General features: G+C 44.3%; 1 protein-coding gene across 1 annotated transcript in view; it reads left to right on the forward strand.

Annotated features, from left to right (window-relative positions):
• LOC110256272 overlaps positions 1–14,678 on the forward strand; it is a 34,178-nt gene that overhangs the window by 7,986 nt on the left and 11,514 nt on the right. Inside the window, exon 3 of the mRNA XM_021069216.1 lies at positions 12,483–12,633. Within this exon, the coding sequence (XP_020924875.1) occupies positions 12,483–12,633 (151 nt within the window). The remainder of the gene's footprint in view (positions 1–12,482; positions 12,634–14,678) is intronic.

Here is a 14,678-nt window from a genome sequence, read left to right on the forward strand (position 1 = left end):
GTTAATGAATCCAGCTAGCATCCATGAGGATGCAGGTTCGATCTCTGGCCTCGCTCAGTGGGTTAAGGATCTGGCATTGCCATGAGCTGTGGTGTAGGTTGCAGACACAGCTCAGATCCTGCATTGATGTGGCTGTGGTGTAGGCCAGCAGCTAAGCTCTGATTGGACCCCTAGCTTGGGAACCTCCATATGCTGAGGGTATGGCCCTAAAAAGACAAAAAGACCAAAAAACAAACAAACAAACCAACAAAAGATGTTTCATTTTCAGGATTAGTCCTGGGATATAAACTCTTACCCTGCCTAAGTAGCTTATAATGCTGGAAAAGTTAAATGCTTTATAAGTCAGGTGTTTTTTAGTTTTTGTTTGTTTTGTTTTTGGCTGTGACCACATCTTGTGGAAGTTCCTGGGCCAGGGATCAAACTTGTGCCACAGCTGCACCCCAAGCCACCATAGTAACAATGCAGGATCCTTAACTCACTGCACCACAAAGGAACTCCTGAAAAGGGGGGGGTGTTTATTTGTTTGTTTTTATTTTTAGGGTCTCACCTGCAGCATATGGAGGTTCTGAGGGCTAGGGGCAGAATCGGAGCTGCAGCTGCCAGCCTATGGCACAGCCACAGCAACGTGGGATCCGAGCTACCTCTGTGACATAGACCACAGCTTGCGGCAACACTGGACCCTTCACCCACTGAATGAGGCGGGGGGTCAAACCCACATCCTCACAGACACTATGTTGGGTTCTTAACTGCTGAGCCACAATATGTACTCCTAAAATTCGTGTGTTTTAAGGAGGTTGTATCACTCACGTCTGTTTCCAGGGATGAGGGTGGGGAGGACGGTGTGGCATTTCACTCATCTGTGCCACCCCTCCCTCAGGACACAGATAGAGTCTGGGAACTGCCTTGGTCTTGCTCCCAAGAGAGGCTACATGTCCAGAGCAATGTCCTTCCCCCCATATGCTTGAGACCGAGGCATTCAAATTCATCACTGAGTCCGAAAGGGCGACTCTTGGCTGAAGTCAGTTCCTGCGGCCACAGATGATTGACACTCTCCCAGCAGGGAGTGTGCGGTGAGAGCAAGGGGTGTCCTTCAGCCCACACTGTAATTACTTTCATTTTATGAGAAGTGTGCTCGAATTGCAGTCCTGTTTGCAAAACTAGGCCAACGAGCAGGTCAATAAGCGATGCAACTTTGGAGAGCCCTTGAAGATGTCAAATGGGAACAGCAATTAGAAGACCTTTCGTGAACAAATTGTTTCCTTTTGGACATGGTTTTATCTCATGTAAGTGTATGTGTGTATATATAATTTATGTTTGCCATCATTTATATAATTTTTTTCACCTTTTAACACTTGAAATCAGGCACCTTACAATTGCTGGAGACTAAATGGCTGTGGTGATATTGATATCATTTCGTTCCATAATAATGGCATTGTTGTTGTGTGTTGACTTTAAACACTATTTAAAATGTCTTTAGAAAGGTTACACTGCAATTTGGCATCATAATGAAAGGTTGTTCTGTGCAGAGGACCTAGAAACAGAGCAAAACCTAGAGATATTGTCAGTGAAGCAAACATTCATTGTTGGAGAAAGGACTGTAACTCCATATTTTCTCAGCAAACAATAGTCAGGTACTTTATATAGGTCATAAAAAGGAAGATCCCCACAAGCAGAGGAAACTGTGCTGCATTTTGAATCAAGATACTTGCAAAAAGATTGCCCAGTACCCTCTGAGCCGTGCAACTGAAGGCAAGAAAGATGGCCAAATTTCTGAGACGAATAAAAGAAATTTCAAAGCAGCAAGAGGTGGGTGTGACTGATATATGATCATACAGGATGATTATCAAGGAATTGTGTTTAACCAACAGCACATTTTCCTTTCAATGTTCCTAAAATGACAACAGAATCTCTCTCTCTCTCTCTTTCTCTCTCTCTCTCGCTCTCTCTTTTTGGCTGCTGTGTGCTGTGGCTTGATGTTGGACCTCAGTTCCCAGACCAGGGATTGAATCAATGCCCTAGTGGTAAAATGCACCAAGTCCTAACCACTGGACCACCGGGGAACTCCCTCAACAGAGTCTTAAGAGTCCATGAAACATGGTGTGTTGAAAATGAAAATCATTAGTGTCAAATACTGACATTACCTAGAAAATATGTTTAGTATTTTGCAATGATTAGCAAATAATGGAAACCCCTCCAAAAAAACTACACTGCTGTTCTTTTGCCCTCCTGTAAACAATTCTAAAACTAAGAACTACAAAATATATAAACAATTACTTTTAGCACAAGACAGCAGCCAGTGAAAAATTCTGATTCTTGAGAGTAGAAAAATTCACATTTGCCCTGGCCCTATGCTGAGAGCACTTTCCAGACTGGCATAGCAAACCTGACTTCAAATGGAACACAAGGGTCTTGCTAGGTGGAGGAGGCAAAGAATGGAGTCTTGGGTTACTAGGATAGCTTCTATTAGTGACAGAATGCCTAAGAGGAGAAAATGCACAAGGGTGAGCCCTCTGGGGATGTTAGAGAGGTAGCCATGGAGAGGTACCTGTGGGAAGCCCAGGCTCCGAACTTGGAAATGCTTCCTCCCCGCAGGCCCTGGAGGCCTTCTATCTGCTGAAGAGGAGACACCACCTCCTTTTCCAAAACAGAAATCTGGCAACACTCTTCAGGTCTCCACTTTTTTTTTTTTTTTTTTTTTTTTTTTGGCCATGTCCATGGCATGCAAAAGATCCTGGGCTAGGAATCAAATCTGCACCACAGCAGTGACAAACAACATCAAGTCCTTAACCTGCTGAGCCACTAAGGACCTCCCAGGTTTCCACTGTAATTTGACCAGCGTGTCTTCTGGAAGCAGAGGACGATTTTTGGATTCCCTCAAGCTCAAACAGTCTGTTTAACCTTGGCTGTTTCACATGTGAGGAGACAACCCCAGCCTTCATGGATGAGGGGCATGGACATAATGATGACCATGACAGTCCCCTGATGCCTGGTCCCTCTCCTCCACAGCCCTCTGACCATGTAAGCAAGGCCCCAGTTAGCACATAAGGCAATTTTCTTTCTTTTTTTTCCTTTTTTCTTTTTCTTTTCTTTTTTTTTTTTTTTCTTTTTTGCTATTTTAGGGCTGCACTCTTGGCATATGGAGGTTCCCAGGCTAGGGGTCAAATAGGAGCTACAGCTGCCAACCTACACCACAGCCACAGCAACGCCAGATCCAAGCCACATCTGCGGCCCACACCACAGCTCACGGCAACGCTGGATCCTTAACCCACTGAGTGAGGCCAGGGATCAAACCCACATCCTCATGGATCCTAGTCGGGATCATTAACTGCCCAGCCACGAAGGGAACACCAAAGGCAAATTTTAAAAAGGAACGACCATATTAATCTAAAATTGTGGCCGTCATTAAATAAATAAAGAGATAAAGCTATGCTAGCAAAGATTTTTCAATCAGGACTTTATAATCATGCCATAAATGTTGTGTTCCCTGACTCCTGTGAGAGCAATTAGACTCCTTCTTTAAAGGAAAGCGTTTCAAAGAATGTGGATGTCTTTCTAAAACAATCACCCTGAGTTACCTGTGGGAGTTCCTTATGGAGACACCCAGGGGACTTTTGGCTCCAGGGGCCTGAAGACTTACAAACTGGTCTAAGCTGCAGGCATGGATTTGTGATAGAAGGCAGATCCTGAGAAGCTTAGAAGGACAGGAGGTTGCAGTCAGGGAGTTTAAGGCTCTAGAGTTAAAGCAATGGCAGGTTATGCTGAGTTCTAGCATGTGCACATGATGTTCTTAAAGCATTAGGGTGAACTATATGAAATGACTGATTTTGTAGGTCAAAAGTGGTAGAACATCAGGAGCTTTGTACCGTTCAACCTACATAGGTATCGGTGGAAGTCAACTCAAGTAGAGTTTTCTTGTTTGTTAGTTTTGCTTCTCAGGGCCACACTTGCAGCACATGGAGGTTCCCAGGCTAGGGGTCTAATCAGAGCTACAGCCACTGGCCTACACCACAGCCATAGCAACACCAGATCTGAGCTGCGTCTGCCAACTACACCACAGCTCATGGCAACGCTGGATCCTTAACGCACTGAGCGAGGCCAGGGATCAAACCCACAACCTCATGGTTCTTAGTCGGATTCGTTTCTGCTGCGCCACAATGGGAGCTGCTAAAGTAGTTTCTAAACCTGGCTTCTGGCTGAAGACCCTTGTTCGTATATGCTCTGTCCTTCTAACAAAAGGACCGGCTAGTTTTTTCTTTTCACTCGTTTGTGTTTACCTTACCTGACTTCTTATTTGCTTTCAGAAAACTGGTTGTCATGTTGGAATAAATGCATCTGCCTTCATCCTTGGAAAGCTTTCTTTGAGCTTTTCCCATCTCAGTTGGGTCAAAAACCATGTGATTGAATGGATTCTGTATGTGAGTCCATGTGATGAAATCTTAGAGCTATCACTCCTAAATTGAGAGTCAGAAATAAAATTTAAAGACTATTTCCTTCACAAACATATTAAAAATAATTACTGTCAAGTGGCAGCAAAATGTATCCTTGGTGTCTGAGCCAAAGTTAGTGTGCATACTTTCGAGAGCTCCTGCTAAAGTGACTATCACATTTGCTGGAATATTGCACTAAAGGGAGAAAAGGCATTCTCATAGACCAGATACTAAATGAAAATCATCCCAAAGAATTATCATAATCTCCTTCATATCTTATAATTTTATGGGCTGACGCAAGTAGCTTCTTTCTGTCTGTCAAAAGGCTTTATAAACGGCATGGGAAATAAGTACCCCTTGGCCAGCATCTATTAACAAGATGAACATCCTGGGCACACTCTTTCAATAACTCCCACTGGCTCCCAGAGGTATAATTAGAGTTGAATTTTTCATGAACACAAACATCATATTCTTTGTCCACTATGCCGTGCTTTGTGCTTGACTATTTCCAGCACTCCACTCAGGAAAATAGAAACGGAGAGAAGAGAGTCATGTCCTCAGCAAATGGAAATGATTCTGGGGTAGAAAAGTGTCCTTCAGGCCCTGGCCATGGTGCTGGGGGGCCACTTCCTGACTAGGTGTGCCCCCTCTAGCTCACACTGAGGTTGGTTGAAGACCCAGCACAGTCTCTTGAACCTGAATCTCCTTAGCAAGACTTTCAGGGTTTGAAAGCGGGAGGAAAAAAATTAGAAAATAGCCTTCACATTTAGTCAAAAATAGATTTACTTACTCCCCAATTTTTAAGCCATTAAAGGAAAAAAAAAAAGCGATATGTCTGAGAATTTTTTTCTTTTCTGGACCTCATCTGTTCATCCTCCAGGCTTATTCAGTGGCGTGGTATCTGGTCTGATTTACACTTGTGTTTGAAATGTTTTGTCAGGAGTTCCCTTCGTGGCTCAGCGTTTAACGAACCCGACTAGGAGCCACAAGGATGTAGATTCGATCCCTGAACTTGCTCAGTGGGTTAAGGATCCGGTGTTGCCGTAAGCTGTGGCGTAGTTCGCAGATGGGGTTCAGATACGGCGTTGCTGAGGCTGTGGTGTAGGCTACAGCTTCTAATTGATCCCTAGCCTGGGAACTTCCATAGGCTGAGGGTTCAGCCTTAAAAAGCAAAAGGCAAAAAAAAAGGAATGAAATGTTTTGTCAATGTAATTCAATAGCCATTGCCTTCATAAGAATCTTACTAAAATATAAATCTAATCATGCCATTCCCCTGCTTAAAGCCTCTTGGTGGTCTTTTACACCATGGAAGAAAGTCCAGGATTTCTAACATAGCCTGTGAGGTCTGCGTGATCTCCCCCTAATGGTCTCCATCCGCATTTCCTGCCTGTTCTATGACAGGCAACCTACCCTCCTGCCACTCACAATTAAAATTACTTACTGGCTGTGCTCTGAGTGTGCCTTTCTTTTTTTTTTCTTTTTTTCCCCCTTTTTAGGGCTCCATCTGCAGCATACGAATGTTCCCAGCCTAGGGGCTGAATTGGAGCTGCAGCTGCCAGCCTACACCAGAGCCACAGCAGCTCAGGATCTGAGCCACATCTGTGACCTACACCACAGCTTGTGGCAATGCCAGATACTTAACCCACTGATAGAGGCCAGGGATTGAACCCACATCCTCATGGATATTAGTTGAGTTCTTAACCTGCTGAGCCACAACAGGATCTCCAAGTGTGCCTTTCTTTTACAAAATCCTGGAACATAATTTCCTTTAATTCTCCTGCTGGCTAAAAGGGTACTTCAAAAGTTAGGTTAAGTTCTGATAAAATAGATATGTTTCAACCCAAAGGCCAGCTTCTTATTCAAGGGGGAAATACTGAAGACATTCCTGCTGATGATAGGAACAAGGCAAGGAAGAAACTATTGCCACTACTCTTTAGTGTCAGAGAGATAAAATATCTAGAAATAAACTGAACAAGAAATGAATACTGAAATAAACTTCAAATTGATCAGAGATCTACATGTGAAAAATGAAATCACAAGTACTAAAGATAATATGGATGGATTCCTTTATTTATTTATTTATTTGTCTTTTTTTTTTTTTTTTTTTTTTTTTTGCTATTTCTTTGGGCCGCTCCCACGGCATATGGAGGTTCCCAGGCCAGGGGTCGAATCGGAGCTGTAGCCATCGGCCTACGCCAGAGCCACAGCAACACGGGATCCAAGCCACGTCTGCAACCTACACCACAGCTCACAGCAACGCCGGATCGTTAACCCACCGAGCAAGGGCAGGGATCGAACTCGCAACCTCATGGTTCCTAGTCGGATTCGTTGACCACTGCGCCACGACGGGAACTCATGGATGGATTCCTTTAAAAACCTGAAGCTGGTTTTTAAGCTAACTTGTTCTTGCTTAATGTGAAACTCTGTCTTATTCCATCTGAAGTTTTACTCTCTTGGTTAACTATGCTTCCTCGGGTGTTAATTCTGCTCTTTGTTTCATTAGTGCCTCTCTTGTGTAATCTTGATTTTCTTCAGGTGTTTTGTAAATCTTGGTTGTGTGTTCATTTTTGCAATCGAGTGGTCCTGAAAGCCTGTCTGTGTGTGTGCTGTTATTTACCATAGTCTACCATCACTGCTGCAGGCAGTGGGCAACAGGCAGCTGCCTGGGAAGGGTCCAGATTTCTGGATGTGGGGACCACTCATTTCTTTTTGAGTCAGTGGCCATGAAGTGTGGTGCCTGCCCGGTGACCTAAACATCTACACTTACTGTTCCCACCTGAACACTGACACTTTCCTCACCTAGTGCTGACATAAACAGTGGGAGGTGTGAGAAGTTCTGAAGCACCTGTCTGCTTCTCCTGCCATATCCCAACCGGACCCCTTCAGATCTCTGTACCCACCTCTCCCAAACTCGGAGCTTTCCCTAAACTACCTTCCTCCTTTTTATGAGTCCTTTCCTTCTCATATTTTAGAATTTGGTTTCCTCCTTCAAATTGATCCCATTTGCCTTCTGACTTTCAGGCATCCCTCACAATTTCCACTAAAGGTACCATTTCTTGTTTTCCAAAATGATTATGAATTTTTAAAAGATACATTTTCTTACATTTCTGGGGATTTAAATGGGGAGACTATATATGATTCTCTTGATCCAAGAGATGTACTTTTGAAAAAGTATAACCAGGCAATTAGACAGCATTGCTGAGGATGTCCTTGGGTTCCCAGAGCAGGAATGGAAACTGCAAAATTAGGATCTGGACTGTTTCCTATTAACGATCCTAAGACTGCCAAGGAAGGACCCTAGGGAATCATGGGGTTCTCGATTCCCATTCCTGTCAAGGATTTATCTATTATCCACTGTAATAACAATGACTTGGTCACTATTTGGTGATGCTACTGTTGTCTGGAAAACATTCAGATCTATAGTGTTTAGAGCTAAATCAATCCCATTGATTGTAAGGTGATTAATGATCCCAAGGCACAATCCATATACCTGGTAATTGCCACTTTATCAAAGGAAGACATATTTAAACAAATTTTTTTTTCTTCTCTTTGGTCTTTTTTAGGGCTGCACCCTCAGCATATGGAGGTTCCCAGGCTAGGGGTCTAATCGGAGCTGTAGCCGCCGGCCTAAGCCACTGCCACGGCAATGCCAGATCTGAGCCGCGTCTGTGACCTACACCACAGCTCACAGCAACGCCAGATCCTTAACCCACTGAGCAAGGCCAGGAATCGAACCCGAAACCTCATGGTTCCTAGTCAGATTCGTTTTCGCTGTGTCATGAGGGGAACTCCTAAACACACTTTAATAAGAATATTCAATGTTTTGTAGGTAAGAACTTGAGAATCACACATGGGAAGCAGTCATGGTGGAAAGAGGTTAAATTTATTTGCAAAGTGATAGGGACCTCTGTGATAGAGGAGAAATGGCCCATGAAAGCAATAGAAGTAATAAGAATGCTCAAGCTAGCCTACCTTCCCCAGCTCCTCTGAGAAGGAGCAATAAACGGCATTGCCCACTACCCATGGGCCTCTCCTGCCTGGTTCCTGACCCTACAGACAGTAAGAGTGGAAACCACAGCACTAAGGAATTCCTGACTTCATTTGCTGATGGCAGAGGGGCCTGGGTGAACTCTAGGGACCTTCATGTCTCTAACTTTTGTCACAATGGCTTCATCTCAACCTTCTCAGGCCAGGGCAAGTGGACCTACCCCAATGAAGCTTTGCAGCATCCCAGCAATATGAGCAGTCATTACATGAAAGTACTGCTTTTACCTGGAGTATCAATTTTTCCAGAAAGCTTCAGGGGAAAACTTCACATTTTTATGTAAGCAAACAAACGTAGACATGTTATGGAGTAGAAGTCAATTGTACCATTAATTTTTAAGGTAAAACAAGAGATGTCAGACAGACGTTAGAATGGTGGAAAGTGGCTTAGGACTCTTTGTCTTCACAGATTTTATTTATTTATTTATTTATTTATTTATTTTGTCTTTTCTAGGGCCATACCCTCGGCATGTGGATGTTCCCAGACCAGGGGTTTAATCAGAGCTGTAGCCGCTGGCCTACACCACAGCCACAGCAACGCGGGATCCGAGCCGCATCTTCGACCTACACCACAGCTCAAGGCAATGCCGGATCCTTAACCAACTGAGTGAGGCCAGGGATCGAACCCGCAACCTCATGGTTCCTAGTCGGATTCGTTAACTACTGAGCCAGGATGGGAACTTACATACTATTTATTTGATTCCCCTCTTACCATCTTTCTTGAAAGTTTCACTGGAAGAATCTGGGGAGCCACTCTTATAGGGGCAGCTACTATAGGCAGAATCACTCAATACCCACCACAGGCTTTCCTCTTCTGCTTGCCTTCTTGTCCTGCCGCCTCTGGAAAACTAAAAACTAACATCTCCCAGACTTCTTTGCAGCAAGATTTCCTAATTTGAACAGAGCTAACTTGCCCATTCGGATATCTGAAATCAAGGACCAAGGTGATTTGTCTGTGATGTCTAGGTCAGTGCCATGGTGCCCTTTTCTTGGCTAAGGACATTATATGCCCCCTCCCCTCTCCTGCAAAGATAGTGGAAAGAGCATAGATAAAGACCCAGTTCCCACTATGGCATTTCAGAGCAAGTGCACGGCCATATAGAACAAGATAAGCCTCTATCACAGGAGCAGACCAAGTCCCACTACAGCTGGAAGAAATGGCATCTGTGGTTTGGCTGCTCCTCTTCCTCTTAGAAGTCTCCAAACTTGCAGACACAGGTCAAATGTTCCAGAAGGTTTCTGACCTCAAGAAAAAACTCACCAAGAGGTCTCCAGGATTAGTCAGTGTTTGGGGGACTTTACCTTCCCCTCTCCCATAACTGCCACCAGCCCCTCACCAGGTCATTCCAAATAAACCATCTAGGTAAAAAGAATGACCTGGTTATGCAAATACACTTCACACAAGTTCTCTTACTACATGCCAACCAAATTGCTGGCTTTTCCCTTTCCTCCCCACCCACCACCCCAGTCAACTCCTGGAGAAATTCTGAAGCCACAGCAATGAATGGTAGGAGTTAGAAAGTTGGGATGGCTCAGGAGTATTTTATCGTTCATTTTAACTTTTTTTTTTTTTTTTGACAACTGCACCCTCGGCATATGAAAGTTACCGGGTTAGGGGTCAAATTGGAGCTGTAGCTGCTGGACTACTCCACAGCCACAGCAACACCAGATCAGAGGCACATATTCAACCTATGCCACACCTTGCGGCAACTCTGGATCCTTAACCCACTGAGCAAGGCCAGGGATCCAATCTGCATCCTCATGGACACTCTGTTTGGTTCTTAACCTGATGAACCACAGGGGAGCTCCATTTTCACTTTTCATTATGGAAATTTTTGAACACATATAGAAGTAGAGAACATAGTATAACAAATTCTCATTTACCCATTCCCGCATCCATCTTTTATTTGTATGCAAATCCCAGAGTGCTTATCACTTCATTAATAAATCATTCAGTAGACATCTGTAAAATATAAAGATTCTTTCATTAGAAGCATAACCGCAATACCATTATCAACACCCCAAAATTCTCAATAATGACCTAATACCATCACATTTTATTTGTTTATTTTGCTAATTGGTACTTTTCTACAAAACAAGCATTGCATTTCCATCCTTCTCTTCCCTCTCCTGAAGCAGCCCCTTGAAGCTCAGGTAAACCACCTCAGCCCAGCTACACCTGTGTCCCCATTTACATCTCTCTCCATGTGACTCTGGTCCAGGGACAGTCTTGTCTTTCCTTACTTGAGGTTGTTTATTATATTTAAGGGAAATTTCTGAGTTTCTTTCATAGCTCTCAAGCTGGACAGAAAAAATTATAACCATTTTGATATTCTAGCCTCGACTTCAAGATCCCTCCAGGGTCTTCATTATTTTATTTTCACTGTAAGCTTTAAACACTGGGTCCTTTATTTAAAAAGCACCCTTGGGTTTTGTTTCTACCAACAGCCCGATAAGCAGTTCCAAACGCTGCAATACAAAACCAGCATTATTTAGAACAGCTTGTTAGCAAAAGCTTCCTGTGATCAGGCTGAGAAGCCAGTTGGAAAAGAAAACACTACCCAGTGGCCTCATTCACTCCGTTGAAACTTATATTGGGCATCAATGACATGCATATCTGGCATTGCATAAGGGCTGTGAGGAAAGTGATTTCAGGGACTTTCCACTCTAGTTGAGAGCTAAAACTTTTGCACAAAAAAGTGACTAACACTCATGGTCAATCTAGGGGCTAAAGTAGCAGCTCGGATCACGGTCCAAGTATTGCTCCCTCAAGCTGCAGTGGACTGGACGGGTTCCTGGAGGAGGGAACTGTGCCTAGAAGTCTGGGACCATCTGCTGGGAGCATAGAGGGCATGGGAGGAGGAGAGGGACGACAGACACCACGGACAGCGACAGTGAGATGGGGAATAGGTGGTGGGTTCCAGCCTCCAAGCTGTGGGGACAGTTATGGTAGAGACCAGAGCTCTGGCAGGCAGAGTGACGGTTTGGAGGTCAGATGACAGCTTCTGAATACAGGAGCCAAGTCCAAAGCCAGAGCATGCAGAGTCTAGAAACTAGGGATAGGAGATCAGGTCAAGGGGGGAAGAGAGCCCTCCAGAGAGCTAGGGTGGGGTGCAGAAAGAACCCCTGATTCTCCACCCAACCAGGAAAGCCTGCCCTGATGGGTGATCCTCAGCCCAAGGTGGTGGGTTTGGGAGCCCTTCCTGCTGGCCTTGAGTTCCACTGGGTTCTCAGGCCCCACCCCCCTCTCTGACTTTTGCTGACCCAGACTTTTGTCCAAATCCCTAGGTTCTTGCTCTCCAGTCTCCCACCTTTCACCTCTGGCCCCTGCGCTTGTGGGAGCCCTGGATAGAGACCTGATTGACTGAGTGCCCCCCTCTCCTCCATTTTTTCCCTCTCCTCGATCCCTGAGTGGCCTCGGACCCCTCCTCTCACCTTCTGGGCTTCAGACATTTTGCCTTTTCACTCTATTTTTGTCTTCTCTGAGCCTGACCACTGCCTGTCAGGCTGCAGTCATACTTCCACCTCATCCTCACTCCCTGACAAATCCAAACTGTGTAATTACATTTTAACATGAAATCTGCTCTAAAGTCAATTTTAATCAGATGATGGTGTTTGGTGTGAATGAAAAAATGGGCTCATTGAATGGTCCCCACATGGTCAACCCATGGCACCTTTGACAGCCAACCACATGGATCTGGCTTTCTGCACCACCTTAGTCTTCTTTGGCGGGGAATCAGAGCTTAATACTGTTATTTCAAATGAACAGGAAGGGAAGTATTTTTCTTTTTCTTTTCTTTATTAACTCAGTTTGGAAAACAGAAGCCCCTGAGCCAGATAATGCCTGAGATTTCTTCCACCTTAAACATTTGTTTTTATCATCTTGCTTTTGCTAAATTGAATAACTTGAATAAATTTCACATAGCTTTTTAGAAACAAACTGGCTTTTGTGTAACTTTTTATCCCCAGTTCAAATGTTCTGTGGCTTTAATGAGTTCTCTTACCCTACAGTTTTTGTCTGAGCATCTGAGATATTTTCAAGTAAGAAGCCATGGAGATTGGAAGAGCTACCCCTGCAGCAAAATCAGCCTTGTGTTATGTACAGGCTGGCCTGTGACAACAAGCCCTGGGGACACTGGGGTTCCAGCCCTGCTCAGCCGAGGTGAGGAGTGGGCTCAGTAGAAGTGTTTTTCAGGGCCCAGCATACCTGTGGGCAGAGTCGGGCACCTCTTACCCATCCTGGGGTTTATATAGCTGAGAAAATTCTGGAAGTCATGTTCCAAATCATAGACAAGGTAAACCCTACAAAACCAGGCTGCTCATCTTGCTATTCAAGTCAGGATATTTTCAATTGTGAGAGAGTGACTCACAATCGAATCTCTGAATAATACAGAGGAATTAATTGGTTCCTATAACCAAAAAGTCCTGGGAGTATATGGCTTTAGGCGTGGCTGAATCAGAAGCTCAGATAATAGCTACAAGAAACCTTCTCTGCATTTTTTGTCTTTGCTCTCTTTTGTGTTTACTTCATTTAGAAATAGGCAACTATGGCCCCTTGCTGTTTCAAGTTTTTATTCTACAGCTTAACTTCAGAGGAAAGAGACCAACTCTTCACTTTTTGTAAGAGCTTTCTTGAAATATAACTCATGTATTAAACAGCTTACCCTGGGATTTCCCTGGTGGCCTAGTGGGATAGGCCAAGCTTTTTATTATCTGTCATTTTGATTGTAGCCACCCTAGTGGGTGTTAAGTGGTACCTCATTAAGGTTTTGATCTGTGTTTCCCTTGGAAGGAAAGGAGGTAAGGGGACTCCTTGAGTGGTGAATATCATCATTTCAGACATGAAGTTTGAACTTAGAATTAACCGAATATTTACACAAAAGGGGTATTCAAATCAGAAGAGACAGAATTACTTTTAATTGATAAATGTAGATGTTTTCTGCCCTCAGAGGAAAATTACTCTAAAGCAAGATGTTGTCATTTAAAACATCACATATCGGAGTTCCCGTCGTGGCGCAGTGGTTAACGAATCCGACTAGGAACCATGAGGTTGCGGGTTCGATCCCTGCCCTTGCTCAGTGGGTTAAGGATCCGGCGTTGCCGTGAGCTGTGGTGTAGGTTGCAGACACGGCTCGGATCCCGCGTTGCTGTGGCTCTGGCGTAGGCCGGTGGCTACAGCTCCGATTCAACCCCTAGCCTGGGAACCTCCATATGCCGCGGGAGCGGCCCAAGAAATAGCAACAATAACAACAACAACAACAACAACAATAAGACAAAAGACAAAAAAAAAAAAATCACATATCATACATACATACACACAAACACACACCCACACCACACACACACACACAAAATTACATTTGGTGCCCGTCTGAGTTTTGGTGGGTAAATATTGATGCAGATACATTTGATGCAAAAGATATGCCAGACACTTGATTATTATAATATCATTCAAATACCTTATTTCGTTTAATATTTTCCATCTTTTTTAGGGCTTCACTCATGGCATATGGAGGTTCCCAGGCTAGGGGGCGAATCAGAGCTACAGCTGCCAGCCTACACCACAGCCACAGCAACATGGGATCTGAGCCACGTCTGCAATCTACACCACAGCTGGCGGCAATGCTGGATCCTTAACCCATTGAGCGAGGCTCGGGATTGAACCTGTGTCCTCATGGATCCTAGTCGTGTTTGTTAACCGCTGAGCCACAACAGGAACTGAGAAATATCTTATTTTATAAGTTTAAAAAAATAAGCTGAGACCCAAGGCTGTTAAGGGGCAGAAAATTGGAGACAGGTCTGGATCTTCTAATTTTCTGACCAGTGCTCCCTTCACCACATCACATGTCCATTCTCTGAATCTTTGGGGGTACACTGTTCATGGGTGATGTGGTGTGTTGAGTTTGATTCATTTGTTTTCTTTTTTGTTTGTTTGTTTGGTCTTTTGTCCTTTTAGGGCTGCACCCACGGCATATGGAGGTTCCCAGGCTAGGGGTCTAATTGGAGCTGTTGCTGCCGGCCTACACCATAGCCACAGCAACGCCAGATCTGAGCTGTGTCTGCGAACTCAAGGCAACGTCTGATTCTTAATCCACTGAGCGAGGCCAGGGATGGAGCCCGTAACCTCATGGTTCCTATTCGGATTAGTTTCCGCTGCACCAGGAAGGGAACTCTGTGAGTTTGATTCGTTTCTAATCATGAAGCACT

The sequence above is a fragment of the Sus scrofa genome, chromosome 13 (assembly GCF_000003025.6).
Source record: "Sus scrofa isolate TJ Tabasco breed Duroc chromosome 13, Sscrofa11.1, whole genome shotgun sequence".
In the NCBI taxonomy this organism is placed as follows: Eukaryota; Metazoa; Chordata; class Mammalia; order Artiodactyla; family Suidae; genus Sus; species Sus scrofa.